This window comes from Tachysurus fulvidraco, chromosome 26, assembly GCF_022655615.1.
Source record: "Tachysurus fulvidraco isolate hzauxx_2018 chromosome 26, HZAU_PFXX_2.0, whole genome shotgun sequence".
Classification (NCBI taxonomy): Eukaryota; Metazoa; Chordata; class Actinopteri; order Siluriformes; family Bagridae; genus Tachysurus; species Tachysurus fulvidraco.
In genome coordinates, this window is record NC_062543.1 from 4,097,408 (window position 1) to 4,114,039 (window position 16,632).

Below are 16,632 nucleotides of genomic sequence, written 5' to 3' on the forward strand. Positions count from 1 at the left end.
TTTTTTTCTTCTTCCAAAGATTAACCTGGTTTGCTGTTGTTTCTCACAAAGCTCTGCCCCCATGATCTACTGTGGCCCATACAGTATCTGTAAAACTTTGCCTAAGTCCACTGTTTGACCCACAGTTTTTCATCATGTTTAACAGAAATGACAAATTCCAGTTATTTAAAAATATAAGAACTCAAAAACAAGTTTTTTCCTCGAATGTCTCCAGAATTGTTAGATCACTAACGTGAACAACATTTCCAAGAATGTTTTCTAAAAACTACTCCTTTAAATGCTATTTAGCTATATGCATTATAATAAAAGTTTCATCCATACATGTATACAGAGTTTCCCAGAGGCTAGGTCATAAAAAATATACAACTATTACAATTACAACAAAAACACAAAGCAATAAGTCAATTAAAAATGAATGCTAATTCATTAGTTCACTCCAGGTTCTTCTAAGCTGAGATAAACCACGGAATATATCTGCACTTGTTTTAAATATTGACAATAAAAACTTGTATACTGAGCTAGCTAACACTGTGCCTAGCGCTACTATGGTTAGCTGGCACATGTTTGTATGTTTACATTCTACTACAAGTGTGTTTGGGCTTAAATGCTTCACGGCTGCTCTAAAGTCAATGTTTCAGCCAGTAAAACCTGTTTCTAAACTGAAACCGATCAGTACGGTCAAGTTTTCCTAATATTTAGATCAATAAGAATAATAACGAGGAAAAAACTTTCACTTATGGATGAAAGTAAAGGCTTAAAAAATTTTAAATGGCTTCTACTCTGAGGTAAATTTTAGCTTTTTGTTTTCAAAATGAAGTAAGACCTGAAGTAAAATTTCAAACACAGTACAGAATGTGCATATTATCGGTCATATCAAGTTCAACTGTATGCTAATGTTTGCAAACTCTTTTTCTACACAGCCGTGGACACGCATTGCTCGTACTTCTGCAACCTTGTACTGGGGTTAAAAGTGCTACAGGGGTTATAATTTACAAGCGTACTGATAAAGAACGCTGGTAGCATGTTTACCGTTTAAGAAGGACCTGGTGCTAGTACAACACACTTTTTAACCCAACACCCATACTACAGTATATTTAAACACAATTTCCCTACAATTAGCATGTCAAGCATGTTGTTAGCCAGATAAACAGATATCAACACCTCCACAACACCTCCACTTCTCTGTCTCGATCAGAAATCATTCATTCGACACCCGTGTATCCGTCATCATCATGTGCGTAAATATAGCATAGTCTCGTTATGAGAGACGGTGTGGTAACATGAGAGACTGAAGCTGTGAGTCCTGCCTTAGCAGCCAGAGGCTCAGCAACATTCAGAATTCAGGGTTTAGAGCTTGGGTATAATATCTATGAGTGAATTTTACTTGAATATTCAAATATTAACAAGACAAATTTTACATTTGAATATTCGAATAGTTAAATAGTTCGAATAGTTGAATAGTTATTTATTCACTAGTAATCAAATTAGATGCTTGCTAAGCCTAAAGCAACACAAGCTAAGCAACAGAAGTAGTTATTGAAGAAGGGCTGCTGTTAATCCTCAACAGCCATCATTTGATGTAGACCAGCTCATAATAAAAAAGTTATTAATTAAATGTTAGTCTAAACACTAAAGTCCCTGCCATGCTAAAGTTTCCTACAAACACATAAGACATGTCCAATGACAAGATTATACTTATGTGCTTATAAGTTTAATTAAATATCCACAAATAGTCATTTTGAGACTACAAATGACTAAAAATCTTGAAAAATGACAGAATTAATATTTATACAAATATGCAGTTTGGAAATGACAATGTTCAAGATCTTCCATGCATAAAATCATAAAACTGCTTCACCCCTATTTTTAATCCTCGTACCAGGAATGTGGAGAAGGACCACACAACATAAACATACGACACAACACTGCCTTTAGACACTCAAATAATACATTTGAATAATCTTCATGCCTTCCAGTCTCTACTGTAGAGGTAGAAACAAAAAAGGTCACAAGTGTAGACTTTCGTTTCAGATACGTGGAAGGCCACCGGCTCCATTTGCATGTTTGCTGCTATTACTGTTGGTGATCTGCAGGAAAGGCCTGACCATAACTCTTCTCAGGAACTATCCAACAGCAGGGCATTGTTTTAACTTTCAACGAGTATACCACATAAGGTCTCCACACAAACTGAAACACTTATTACGAACAATTTTAAACTTCTGCAAAAAAAAATAAAAAATACCAGGACTTCATGAGTATTTTGTTTCCCTTAAAGAGGTAGTTCAGTTCCACAAGTGCAGAGAACTCATGATACTGCAGATTTGCCAGTTTGTGGCCTTTTTGCTAGACACTTGCTAACATTTTATACACCGTTAGCAACTTAAAGACTTAAAGAGTCTAGTAAGAAATGTAGCCACATTTTCAGCAGACATTAATGACAGCCCAGGACTCAATACAGCTCACATCACAGCTACTGGTTATACGAGAGAGCAGATTCAGTCGAAAGCTTGACTGAGTTGTGCTTGAATAATCCAATGTTCCCTGTGACCAATCACTGCCAATCACCAATGTTTCCAGTGACTGATCACTAATTATCACCAATGTTCCCAATGGCCAATCACAACAATAATCAGCAATGTTCCCAATGGCCAATCACAACAATAATCAGCGATGTTCTCAATGACCAACAACTACTAATCACCAATGTTCCCACTGACAACTGACTACTAATTATTAATGTTCCAAATGACCCATTAATGCTGATCACCAATGTATCCAATGATACATCACTACAAATCACTAATGGTCATGAAGACCAATCACTACTAATCACCAATGTTCCCAATGGCCAATCACTACTAATCACCAATGTTCCCAATGGCCAATCACTATTAATCACCAATGTTCCCAATGGCCAATCACTACTAATCACCAATGTTCCCAATGGCCAATCCCTACTAATCACCAATGTTCCCAATGGCCAATCACTACTAAACACCAATGTTCCCAATGGCCAATAACATCATTATCTATTGACTTCTATTCTGAAAAACTCTATTCTCTTCTAAATGTCTTTAAAAAAAAACTCCTCTTTTTTCATGCAAAATGGTTTGGTATGCAAATGACAAATGAATATGCAAATTAGCCAATGACTTCATCTTGCATCTTCTGGTGACTATTTAAGCAGGCATTTTTAGAATGAATGCCTCTGAATTAAACATTATTTTAAAACTACATGAACAAGTCTAACCACTGTTGACCAATTTATTGGTGTTTACTTTAGTATCCTCTGGAAACTGCACAAATACGAACAGAGAAATTTGTTTATCGTCGGTTCTCCGTTCTAGCGAAACAGTGTCTGTGAGGAAGGAGACAAATCAGACATCTGGGTGACCTCATCCATCACCTCCGCTCCATTCCCAGCTAAATCTCGCTCATCTAAAGGTCACAGCAGTTCAAATTACAGACCTCCGCTGATGAACTCAACGCTGTCTCCCATCTCCCATCTCCTGTGACCTATAGCATGAGTGGAGCTCATCACTGAGAGCTTCTGCAACTCAGCAAACTCTCAGGAGAGGCGAAGCTTCCTGTGTGCCCCAGCTCTGTGTGACCCTGAGCATGATGTTAGATATGCTTTTTTTTATCTGTCATCTCTAGTTTTAGAAGTAAACCTCTAGTTCTTCATAAAATGTACATATTGCCTTACAAAAAGCATAAACACAAGCCAAAATTAATATCAGTGAACTAAGCATGAAAATATTAGATATTAAAATTATTTTTGCTTTAGCTGCTTTTAGGATCACAGAGAAAATAGGGAAACAACCTGAATAACACGGATAAAGTGTTTAACACTAAACTGTGAATTAGTGTTAAACAATCCTCTTTTTTTTCTTGCTTTTTCTTGGATATCGCTCAAACTGCAACATTAGGCTTGGTTTGCCTAGGAAGAAGAAGAGAAGCCACAGACTACGAGAGAGAGAGAGAGAGAGAGAGAGAGAGAGAGAGAGAGAGAGAGAGAGAGAGAGAGAGAGAGAGAAAGCAAGAGAGAGAAAAAGAGAGAGAGAAAAAGAGAGAGAGCGAGAGAGAGAGAGAGCTAATGTGCAAGAGAGAAAGAGAGTGCGCTAATGTGCAAGAGAGAGAGAGAGCGCTAATGTGCAAGAGAGAGAGAGAGAGAGAGAGAGAGAGAGAGAGAGAGAGAGAGAGAGATAGGGCTAGTGTGTAAGAGAGAGAGAGAGAGAGAGAGAGAGAGAGAGAGAGAGAGAGAGAGAGAGAGAGAGCGCTAATGTGCAAGAGAGAGAGAGAGTGCTAATGTGCAAGAGAGAGAGAGAGAGAGAGAGAGAGAGAGAGAGAGATAGGGCTAGTGTGTAAGAGAGAGAGAGAGAGAGAGAGAGAGAGAGAGAGAGAGAGAGAGAGAGAGAGAGAGAGAGAGATAGGGCTAGTGTGTAATAGAGAGAGAGAGAGAGAGAGAGAGAGAGAGAGATAGCGTTAGTGTGCAAGAGAGAGTGAGAGAGAGAGAGAGAGAGAGAGAGAGAGAGAGCATGAGAGACAGCAAGAAAGAGGGAGAGAGAAAGAGAAAGAGAGAGAGAGAGAAAGGGGCTGTTTCTAGCTGCACAAACACAAGTGATATCATGGACTAATTTATTTTAGGGATGTCTGCAGTATTAAACATAACACTAAAATAAAACATAGGAAATGATGTTTTATCAATAAAATATATTTAGCATTAGCAAACTTATGTGGTATCAGAAGAACTGGGGGAAAATGGGTGTGTCCCGTGAACATAAGGACTACGGAAATAACCACACACAATTCCCTTCACAGCAAAGTTTCAGTACAAACCAAGTCAATGTTTTCTTACCTGGTCAATTCCTCCTCTGTGTCTCCTTTAAACTAAAGTGAATTAAACACCGTTCACGTTTCGAACACACAGATCAAACCCACACTGCTGTCCTGCTGGGAATGACCACCCCGATAGCCCATGAAGAGCTATAAGGAGATTAGAGCTGAATCCTCTTAACATGCAAGCGGCACACTGACTGAGCAGAATCTCTTCACAGCAAACAGCAAAGAGAAAAAAAATACAAGCTGCTTTATTTCTAAAGATGAAAATAGAGTCGTATTTGGCATGTTTTGAAAAGCAGGCTAATTGGCACAGTCCTGACATGAGCCCTGGTGTCTTTATTTAACTAAGTCAGGAACAATGAAGAGGCTATGATCATCAGATACACTGATACACTCAGGAGGAACAATTTGTAATCTGAAACTGGACATTAAGGGTTTTGATGCTAAGACTTTAAATCCATTACTAAATTTCTGAACGCATAACGATGCTATGTTTGTATTGCTGATTTTCCACTTTTCTTTCTTTTTTTTTATAGCTTCCTTTTCATATTTTCAATTAAGAAATAAATATTAAGATTTTTACTACAATTGTTTCAAGTGACAGAATACAATTTTCATCCTAAATTTTAACATTTCTAAATTGAATTCTTTTTTCCCCCAAATACAAAATACAATTTTTGTAATTATGACAATATTTGATATATTTTAAGTTGCGATAAAAAAATGTTTCTACCAACTTCAATTTAATCTTCAATTTTGCAATTTGTTGAAATGTTTCATTTTGTTTAGTATTTTTTTTATATTTTTTTCAATTATTTTTTCCATTTCATTACAAAATACAATTTTAATTACAATTTCAATTTTGAACGTTTTAAAAGCTAATTTTGGTACAAATCATTTTTGTTCTTTTTTTTTATTACCAATTACGAGTTACACTTTAATACCAGTTACACTTTAGTACCAGTTACACATTAATACCAGTTACACTTTAGTACCAGTTACACTTTAGTACCAGTTACACTTTAGTACCAATACTAAAAGTATAAACTCAGTATTAAAGGTAAAGCTTTGGCATCATGACCATCACTTTTCCACATACTTCTCCTTTCAAACAGTGTGTTGAAACTCATTTATCATTCATAAATCATGAAAAATTTCATTCAGAGGAAATAAACACCTTAAAAACCAACCATCAAAGTCCAGCTAACAATGTCGCACAATCATTTGAGCAGCTTGAACATTTCCTGAGCTCGAGGAAGGAAGACGAAACCGTGTCTCTGCTCTGTGCTACAACCTCTACTCTGTCCTCTCTTATTTAGATCACAATTCAGGAGGGACAAGAGAAAAGTGAGGAGGACTATTTTAAAAAATGAGGTCAACAAACTCACATAAAGGCCTCAGAGGGAAGAAACTACATGGTAAATAACAAACTCTAAATATAATAATAATAAAACCCCTCAGTGTATAAACAGAGATAGTAATACACCATGGTCACTATGGAGATTTTTACACACAGCCTTTTACTGATCTGCTCCGTCAGGTTAATAATCCTCAATAGACCTGAAAAGCTGAACCAATTGAGGTGAAATTGAATTTAATTCCTATCTGAACGAACACGCCACAAAAACCTTAATCCACTAAACAGACAAATGACGATGTGAACATTTGTGTATAATCAATTTCAACGATTCGATGAGTCAATTAAATGTTACATTATTTGTAATAATTGCATTAATTGTAATGATTTTCTAATTCATTATTTCATCGGAAATCAGTATCTTTCAAAATCCAGTGCAGTTATTCCTTCATCGTTGGTAACATTAGAAAATAAATAAAAGCTTTGCCAAAATAAAGAAGGTGTGTATGTTATTTCCAACTAGTACAGCTTCCTGTTCCTGGTTGTCTCAAAAAATATGAAAATGTCGAATAACCTTCCTTCTCATTTGCTGTAACAGAAATTAATTTCATTAATAAATTGCTTCTGTAAATAAATTCCTTTGTCTCCTGTATTTTGTTCTAAGGTTGTGCAAACTTTTGCACAGCAAATGTTTGGACACTCTTTGACAATAATGCAAGATAGCTGCACTAACATGTGATAAAGTGACACAAAAGAAGGCATGAGCTATAAAAAGTGAGTTTGTACTTATAAAGTGCAGTTTTTATATAAAGTGCACAGTTTGTATCTAGTAAAGAGTCAAAATCGATGTAGATTCATCGCAGTGGGTCAGAACTAGCTGAAGTGCTGTTCGGATCAGACGTGAAGAGATTTCTGTAGTCATCACAATCAATTCACACAGGATAAGGGAGCGCTGTATAAATGGTACACAATTTCACAATGTGCTCATTGTTGTTGTTGGTCTTGTGGCCTTTTGCACGTTGGTCTTGAATCATTACCGAGTCACATGACCCGAACATGTATGTAGGCCAGCGATCTACATTCACATAAGCGTCTGTATAAAAAAACAGATACTTCTTCCCTTTCTTACCCTTTTACTAAATCCTATTTTTTATCCTACATCCGTTATACATTCTTTTCTACATATATTTTTTTATTCTTATCGATTGTATTTTCATGACATTTATCGAACCCTCGTCCTACTGCGTATGCTTCTTTACTTGAATAAAAATTTCATTTGAAATTTCACACGCACTTAATTTATGCTTCTGTATCATCTTACATACATACATACACACACACATTTTTATATATATATATATTTATTTATTTAAGTTCTGTGTTTTCATATATATTTTTTTCCAGGTGGTTTTGCAGACAGAGTAGAAAAGAGTGATGAATTTTTTACTGATATGTCGGTTAGATCGATGATCAAACGTAGTGTCCGGTTGCGAACAAACTGACTATTGATATGTTGTATTTAGCCAAGTGTGTAAAAACTTGGGTCAGATTCTAATTCTCGTCAGGTTGGTTGCACCTGAAAGGACGGATTTACACGGCTCATAAGATCTTAAATACTCAGTACAACTAGTCAAACTGGTCTAAACTGGTATAGTGACAGCGGTGACAATTAAGTTCACAAATGAAGCTGTATCACATTATGTCACTGTGACTAAACACAAATATTTAATTCAATTATTAATGTTTTCTGCCTGGCACACTCATGTCACAATGTTCTTTTCAACCATACTTTGTACTGAATATATTAGAAGTTACGCACCAACAGTAACAGAAAACAGTCACACTCCAATACTCATGCAATAATACAGCTGCATGCAAACATCTTTACCTCTATATTATCATTTAAAAACAAGAAATAGCTTAAAAATGGTCCTTCCAAACTCCAGACCTGTTCAGAAGAAGGAGCCTGGCTGGGTTACAACTGATAAATCAAGAAGAAAGGTTAGGCAAAGATTAGTCAAGCAGCCTGGCAAAGTTACAACAGGCTACAGAAACAAAGACGTCGAAGGCGTTTAGCCAAACTCTGGTAAATAGAGATTCTGAAAATAACGCTCAAGCAAACACACAAAATAGCCTCTGGGTATTCAAATGTTTGGACTACAAAGAAAAATAAATTAAAGGAACAAAAAAATAATCATCTATTTGTTACTCTGCTGAGTAAGACTGTAGGTGTAAATGTGATGGCGGTAGCATAGAGACTCCCAGAAATTCTATTTACCTTCCCTTGGATCAGACAGTTCCGAAGCTTCGTGCTAATATCTCTGTCAATGCCACTGCACTCATCATCTAATAGATCACTATCTAGACTAGACTGTGCTGTAACTCAATGGTGTCGTACTACATCCTGAGATGCTGAGTTTCTGCAGTGGATTTCTCTTTATTAAAACTTTAAACCTCACTAGGAAGTTTTACTAAAGTTTCTCTTTAGTTTTAATTTTTTTTTAGAAGCCGACACTGAAAACTCGTATAGACGGTATTACAAATGCACTCACAATAACAATATCCTTCTGTGACATCAGTGTGGTAAACAATAGCAATTTCTCAGAGGAATAAATACAATATGACGACAACCAACAAATTAGCACCATGCCATATAAACACACCACAAATCTTCAGATAGAAAAATTTCCTTTCAGTCCATTAAACCATCATTAAAACACATCCCATAGCCAGGCCCATTCCAATAAGTGCACCAGACTCCTGAAAAGTGTTAAACGCAAAAGACTATTATTGGCCTTAACAACACAAACAGAAACCTGACATCGATCCTACTTCTGTTTCGGCACAGCTGTTACATGAGTTTTTATCAGTTCATTTTCAATATGCAAATGCTTATGAACAACTTATGTCACTTGTATAGAAAACGAGAAAACATTTTAGGAAATAGGGACTGAAAGTTTAGATCTGCTTTTCCAAAACTATTTATATACATTGTAATAACAATTCATATTGATAATGGTGTCAAGTTATAAATTGATGCCTGAGTCGCCTCATTTACTGGTTGTCGTGTCGATTCATATAGATGGTGTTGATTCATGGATATGGTGTCGATTCATAAAGATAGTGGTTTCGTTTCCTATAGATGGCGAAGCCGATTCATATATTAATAGTGCTGATTATTTCAGATTGTAAAAGCGAAAGATACTAAATGTGCAGTCGATTCATATATTGACAAAAGTGTTGATTCATACAGATGGAGAAGTCAATTTATATATCAATTCTTCGTAGTGAAGTCAATTCATTTACTGATAATAAAGTCACTTTCCAGAGATTGCGGTGTCGATTCAAACAGGTAACTGCAAGTTATTAAGTTCATGCTCATCCATTAAGGCACTCGGACGCACACCTGTCCCCTTAAGGTATTCGGACGCACACCTATCCCCTTAAGGCACTCGGACGCACACCTGTCCCCTTAAGGCACTCGGACGCACACCTGTCCCCTTAAGGCACTCGGACGCACACCTGTCCCCTTAAGGCACTCGGACGCACACCTGTCCTCTTAAGGTACTCGGACGCACACCTGTCCTCTTAAGGTACTCGGACGCACACCTGTCCTCTTAAGGTACTCGGAAGCACACCTGTCCTCTTAAGGTACTCGGAAGCACACCTGTCCTCTTAAGGTACTCGGAAGCAAACCTGTCCTCTTAAGGTACTCGGACACACACCTGTCCTCTTAAGGTACTCGGAAGCACACCTGGCCTCTTAAGGTACTCGGACACACACCTGTCCTCTTAAGGTACTCGGACGCACACCTGGCCTCTTAAGGTACTCGGAAGCACACCTGGCCTCTTAAGGTACTTGGAAGCACACCTGGCCTCTTAAGGTACTCGGAAGCACACCTGGCCTCTTAAGGTACTTGGAAGCACACCTGGCCTCTTAAGGTACTCGGAAGCACACCTGTCCTCTTAAGGTACTCGGAAACACACCTGTCCACAGAGTTTGTCAGGACCGACCGAAACGCTGAGTAAATAGATTTAACCATACAAGTGTGCTGTTTATTTTGAACACATAGAATGAGTTTACCATTTCGGCTTCTTCCTCATCGCACTCGTGGTCATTCCTCATTTTGTCGTCTTTGCTGTCGTTTGCGGATTCCAGCTTCCCTTTTTGCTCGAGACTGGCGGTGTGTAATGTTAGTAAAGCTCCACAGCTGTGTGTATCCAAATGCTCCGATTCGGATTCAGTTTCTTCCGAATTGCAGCACAATTCCGGCTCGGACACGGTGTCTGTGTCGGTCTCAGTGTCGGTATCGGAACTGGATGAAGTTCGGCTCCCGGATCGTTCAGCCTGCTCCCTCTCCATTGCGATGAGCAAAACTCGAGAACTTGATCAGCCTTAAATATTACTCTGTGTTTGCAAAGGGCATTGTGTAGAAGTTTTCATGGAGCGCCTTCTGGGAATTTACGCGCAAAAGCGCCGGTCACAATAAGCTCCGACGCGCTCTATCCATCATGTTGCTTATAAAAATGCCAACGCGGGTATAGGTAGCTTAACGCAAACTCCGCCCATCCGCGATGTAGACACGCCCCTTTTGGACGTATCTCGCTCTTGTTGACCTTTGCGCGTTGTAGAAGTTTACACACACAATCAATAAGCATGTCACAGCGTTGAGATTTTGTTAGAGGAAAAACTTGTCCAGATCATAAAGGTTCTCCTTCCTTATTCATAGTTTTGGTGGATATATAAAAAGTAACTCTGCATTTCAATTTTAATTTCAATCCTATCTTTGTATGTTGTAGAGGATGTTTTGTTTTGTTTTGTTTTGTTTTGTTTTGTGTTGTTTTGTTTTGTTTTGTTTTGTTTTATTTTTTGTTTTGTTTTGTTTTGTTTTGTTTTGTTTTGTGTTGTTTTGTTTTTTGTTTTGTTTTGTTTTGTTTTATTTGCTAAGCAATTTATAGCTGGCTATTTTTCTGTATGCTTGTGTGTAATCGTTGTTTGCCCATTATTTTTTATTGTGTCATCAATCAATCAACACAATCTGTTAAACTGTCTTTATGATGATCTTTTTTTTTTTGTTTGTTTGTTTGTTTTTACTTTTGAGACATTTTTCTTATGAGAGATTTAAGATGTGTGTATGGGGACTGGCAGGTCCCATATTGCACTGTTTCTCAGAATAGCCTGAAGCCAAAACACTCTTCATTCTGGATCCTTATCTCCAGATGGATGTGCAGTCTCTTGAGCATTAGACCCTCACTGATTTCTCACAGGGCCGTGAGAATGTCAGGCACTTACAATTTACATTTATGGCCAAAAAAAAAAAAAACAGAGAGGACTTCAAGGAATTAAGAGAGGTGTCACTGATATTATGTGTTATAAATGGGGTGGGAATCATTAAGGAAGATAATTGAATTGATGTATTACGTCCATGACGGTGACGTGAGCAGTTTAGACAGAGATAAAATGATTAGTTATATTATAGTCAGCCCTGCTGATAAATACACCGACTTTATTTCTACACTGACTTTATAAAACATAACAGATTTAATGGAATTAATTTGGCATCCTTGAGCGCCATCTGCTGTCGAGAAAGCGCAAAGGTTTCTCAGAGAAAATCGCAGCAGCAGTCACAATAAACGAAAACGGATTCTATTTTATAAAATTATTTGGATATATTTCTATGCATTTTTATAAATTCAGATCTATTTATTAAAATCTTATTTGCTGACAGTATGTTGCATTTGTAACATGTTTACACACGCACACACACATACATCAACTGCACTTATGTATATTTCCAAAATATCATAAAATTTAGAACCTCAAAGGATTTAGCAGAAAACATTTAAACAATAAAAAACAGATTTATTTATTTTAAAAAGCCAAAACAATTAACCATAAAAAATAAAATAAAAAAATTCCATTCTACATATTTTTTGGATAGTTCTAGCCTTTCAAGGATTTTTGTACCTCATAGATTATTTAAAACCCAGAAATATTCTAGATGGTCAAATGGTCAAATTTAGTACTGCATTTGGTAATGGAACATAAAATTGATTAGATAACAGAATATTAAGCAGTTACAGGCCCACAAGTAGTATCACACTCACAGACACACGTTTTGGAGAAGAACTGCAGCCAATTTTGCCTCTTGGTGGTGCTGTAGCACAATTCTATTATTTTTTTAGCACGTTTGTTTTTTTTTTTTAACATTTCTAAGTCATCCACTATTTATAGTATGTTAGAGAATCATTACTCTGTACATATACATAGTATGTAAGGGTCTAGTAACATGGTGGAACATCTAAGTTTAATATAGACAGGATTCCAGAAAGTAATGCAGAACAGTACAGAAAAGTGTAAAATGAGAAATATAACTTAGTTCTAAAATTCTGTCTTTTGGTGGACATATAATTTTATTACATGAATTATTATAAAATAAGGGGGGGGGCTTGTAAGAAAAACATCTAGCTGATATGTGATTAAATTGATTAAATACTTGATTGATTAAAAATTGATTAAAAATGATTAAATACTGGGTTTAATAATAAGGACGATAAAACACACTACAGCTAGAGATTAAATGTTACAAACAGGACTTTAAATGAAAATGAAAATGCTCTGACTTTATTTTTCTGGAAAAGAAAACACATGCTGCCAAATTTTGAAGCATCTGAAAATGAACATACTTCATGTTTGGATTTATATACAGGTCTTAACGTTTAAGGTTAAGGATAAAGTAATGTAAACATATTTAATGCCCAAAATCAGTTTATCAGTTTATCTGATGGTTGTTGTTGTTGTTTTTTTTGGGGGGTTTTTTTGCCTTTTTTTCTTTTGCTGTATTGATTTGGTATATTAATGCAACTAAATTCAGATTAAATACTTTTTTTTTGCATTTTTATCTGTTCTGTTTTAGCCTAAAATTCAACCTTGTGGGATATCATACTGAATTTACAGCATTTTTTTTTTCACAGCACAACATAAAAATGTAATCTTTATCAAAACCATGTCCTTGTATTAGTGAAAATAAGTCAGAATATTATCACACAAAATTATGTAAGCAAAGACAGCTTGTTAGTATAAAAAAATAGTTTTGTATAATGCTTGTTATTCCTACTTCACATGGAAAAAGAGTTGTTAGGCAATAACGTTCTGTATGATTTAAAGAGTGCTGCATATGCAAGTGCTCTGGAAATTAATCACTGACAAGACATGTAGTTATTATTTCCACTCTTAATTATTTCCTAATAAAACCACAATGTCCTGAAATCTTCCATTTTTGTGTACCACAGCAATTCGCCAAAGCATTACAATATTACCTTTCTCTCAGAGCCAGAACAAATAGACTGAAAAATAGCTTCTTTTGCGTGGCTGTTTCTGCACTGAACAGCTGATATGGTGTTAACAATCATCACTGTACTGTCACTTTTCTTCTGTGTTGCACTATTTTGCACCACTTTAAAATCATGCATCCTTGCACCACACAAAACCTATCATTACACTTCTGTATGTCCATCTATATTTATTCTGTCTAGTCTGTGTGTATATATATATATATATATATATATATATATATATATATATATATATATATATATATATATATATATATATATATATATATATATATATATAAAGGTTTATTTGTATAGCGCTTTTTGCAATAGACATTGTCTCAAAGCAACTTTACAAAACATCAACATAGAGCAGAAGGTAAATATATATATATATATATATATATATATATATATATATATATATATATATATATATATATATTCATAATGACATTGCTTTTGTACAGCTATATCTGTCATACCACTTAATCAGTTATATGTACATATTACTACACCTTCTGTATAACCTCATACCCTTATTTATTACACTGCCACTTGTAAATAAGCCATCTATACACTTCTGGTTAGATGCTAACAGCATTTCATTGGCTCTGTACATGTACCTTGCACAATGACAATAAAGTTGAATCTAATCTAATATTTACATCATATTATTTGTTCTGTTTATAGTCACATTTAATACTGTGGAACATCTGAGAAACAAGATCTATTTTATTGCTGTATATATAAACAGCTATACAAACACGTCAAAAAATGAAGCTCGTTAGCGAGAAACCACAACGTGTAAAGTTGCCCTAACAACTTTCATGTGTCTGTAAACGTACTTTACCTCTGACACTTACAAAGTGCTGACAATGAAAACTCTTTCCCAATACAGCTATTATAGAAACTACAGCATATAGTTTTAGTTTTCCTTTTAAATAGGAACAGCAGTTTTTTTTTTTAATCTTTAGGTCAAAAGTCCACCATTCAAGTCCCTGTCGTACATGAGCTGTTAGTAAAAAAAAGTTAAAGTTATAGAACAAGCTCGTGTAATATAAACATGCAGAAGAAGAGCTTCTGTAAATGAAGCGCCACTGTCTGACTCTGACTGATCAGAATCGAGAATTCAATAGTAGATCAGTGGTGATTAATAATGAGGATCTCATTACAGTGGGATACATTACAGATAGTTCCTGACATTGATGTTTTGGAAGGAGGTAAAAGGGTAAATGTAAGATTCTGAGCAACTTTGTTAGGGGCAAAAATTGTGATGACTGGACAACTGGATCAGAGCAGTTCCTGATATGCGGAGGTTAGTGTCTTCTAAAAGTGCTCCAAGAACAAACGGTGAACCGGCAACAGGGTCATGGGCACCCAAGTCTTGGCTTGGCAAGTGTTTGTGTGTGTGAGAGGAAAAAAGAGTGAAAGAAACAGAGAATGAGCAACAGAGTGCACATAAGAAAGGCCTCCTGAAAGCGAGCCAAGGCTTGACTTGGTACCGCGGCACACGTTTTGACGCAAGGTGGCAGGCAGGTGGTTTTAATGTCATGGCTGAACTATATCTATGCATCTATATATAGTGTGTGTTTTACCAATGTTATATTTTTATATTAAATTTACTAGTAAACACCCATCATTAATGTGAAGAAATACGCTTGCACTTCTATTCTACTCTATCTATATGTCTGTAGTGAGAACCTACTGATTCATTGCCTTTTGCTGAAGTGTTAATAAAAACACTTTTCAAAAGACGCATCTAACACCCAGCCCACACACTCTTATCAGTTTTTGGATCTTCACACTGTTCTAACAACATATGACAGGTGTAAAAAAAAACACACGCTGATCAGCGCATTGATAAGCCGTGTGGGGGATTTACTGAGAACGAATCACTTACAGTTAATGTTTCTCTTTTTGTGTTTTGTTCAAAGGATCCTGACTCACTCTCTGCTTTTAGGCTCACCAAGTCATACGTGCAACCTTGTGTAAGATTAATGACTGATCTTCTGTTCATAAATAGTGCTGTATGGGCATTAGTGACATATGTGTTTCTCAAAAAGAAATGATTCACTTTCTTAGGAATTTAAATAAGCCTTAATTAATTGAACATTATTCTCATGTATGCTGCATTAGTTCTTCAAAATGTCTTTGTTAAGAGCGGGTGTTGCTATTTTTTCTAAATTGGGAGCTCATAGGGTTATGAAGTGTGAAAATGTTCCTTCCTGTATGCGTGTGTGTGTGTGTTGTATGCGTGAGAGAGAGACAGAGTGTAGTACTGTATACACGTGTGTGTTTGTGTGTTTGTGTGTGTGTGTTTGTGTGTGTGTGTGTGTGTGTGTGTGTGTGTGTGTGTGTGTGTGTGTGTGTGTGTGTGTGTGTGTGTGTGTGTGTGTGTGTGTGAGAGAGAGAGAGAAAAAGAGAATGAGCAACAGAGTGCTTGTAAGAGAGGCCACCTGAAAGGGAAATGGTCCTGTAGAGCACCAGAAACGAGCACATATACTAAAACTATAATGATACCGAGACGAATAACATGACCCCTGTGCCATGATGACACACATTGTAAATATAATGTACAAGTTAAATTCTTCACATGTTCCGTATAATCTAGTGGATTTAGATTAAGAGCTAAATCTCAGTGGAAATATTGACACAGTACTGAAGAATCGTTAAAGCGTTCGAATCTTGGATATAGAAAGAGAAAATAATTTCCTGGAAAGCAAGTCAATGACTTACTGTATTGTCGTCACAGTTTGGACTGAAATGACTTGAAGAAGTGTTTCACTATTTGACCGAGTCAATCTGGAAATGAATGTGGGAATAGACACCAGTTTATCACAGGACTCCACATGAATGAATGAATGAATGAATGAATGAACGAATTGATGTTTTTCTATATAGTTGAGTGATATTAACCTCTCCAAGGTTTCTACTTGGAACCCAGTGTGATAAAAGGTTATTTATATTGAAACATTTTGTTTGTTTGTTTGTTTTCCAGAATAGCAAATGAATAATCCTTCATATATTTTTATCACATATGTAGTTTAATTGGACTAAAATTGAACTCACTCAGGGTTAAATGTAAAAATAACTTAA

The 16,632-nt window shown here is 36.1% G+C and overlaps 1 protein-coding gene and 1 non-coding gene across 5 annotated transcripts in view; one reads left to right on the top strand and one right to left on the bottom strand.

The window, feature by feature from the left end:
• mast4 (microtubule associated serine/threonine kinase family member 4) overlaps positions 1-10,741 on the bottom strand; it is an 84,619-nt gene extending 73,878 nt beyond the window's left edge. For 3 of the 4 annotated variants that reach the window (XM_047809022.1, XM_047809014.1, XM_027143701.2), the window contains exon 1: positions 10,283-10,741. In XM_047809022.1, the coding sequence (XP_047664978.1) occupies positions 10,283-10,561 (279 nt within the window). In that variant the 5' untranslated portion in view covers positions 10,562-10,741. The remainder of the gene's footprint in view (positions 1-10,282) is intronic. The other variant, XM_047809015.1, reaches the window with a different exon arrangement.
• A 5,273-nt stretch (positions 10,742-16,014) lies between these two features.
• LOC113641829 lies at positions 16,015-16,121 on the top strand. Its single transcript, XR_003440415.1, has one exon. It is a non-coding gene; the product is annotated as a U6 spliceosomal RNA (small nuclear RNA).
• Positions 16,122-16,632: the final 511 nt, after the last annotated feature.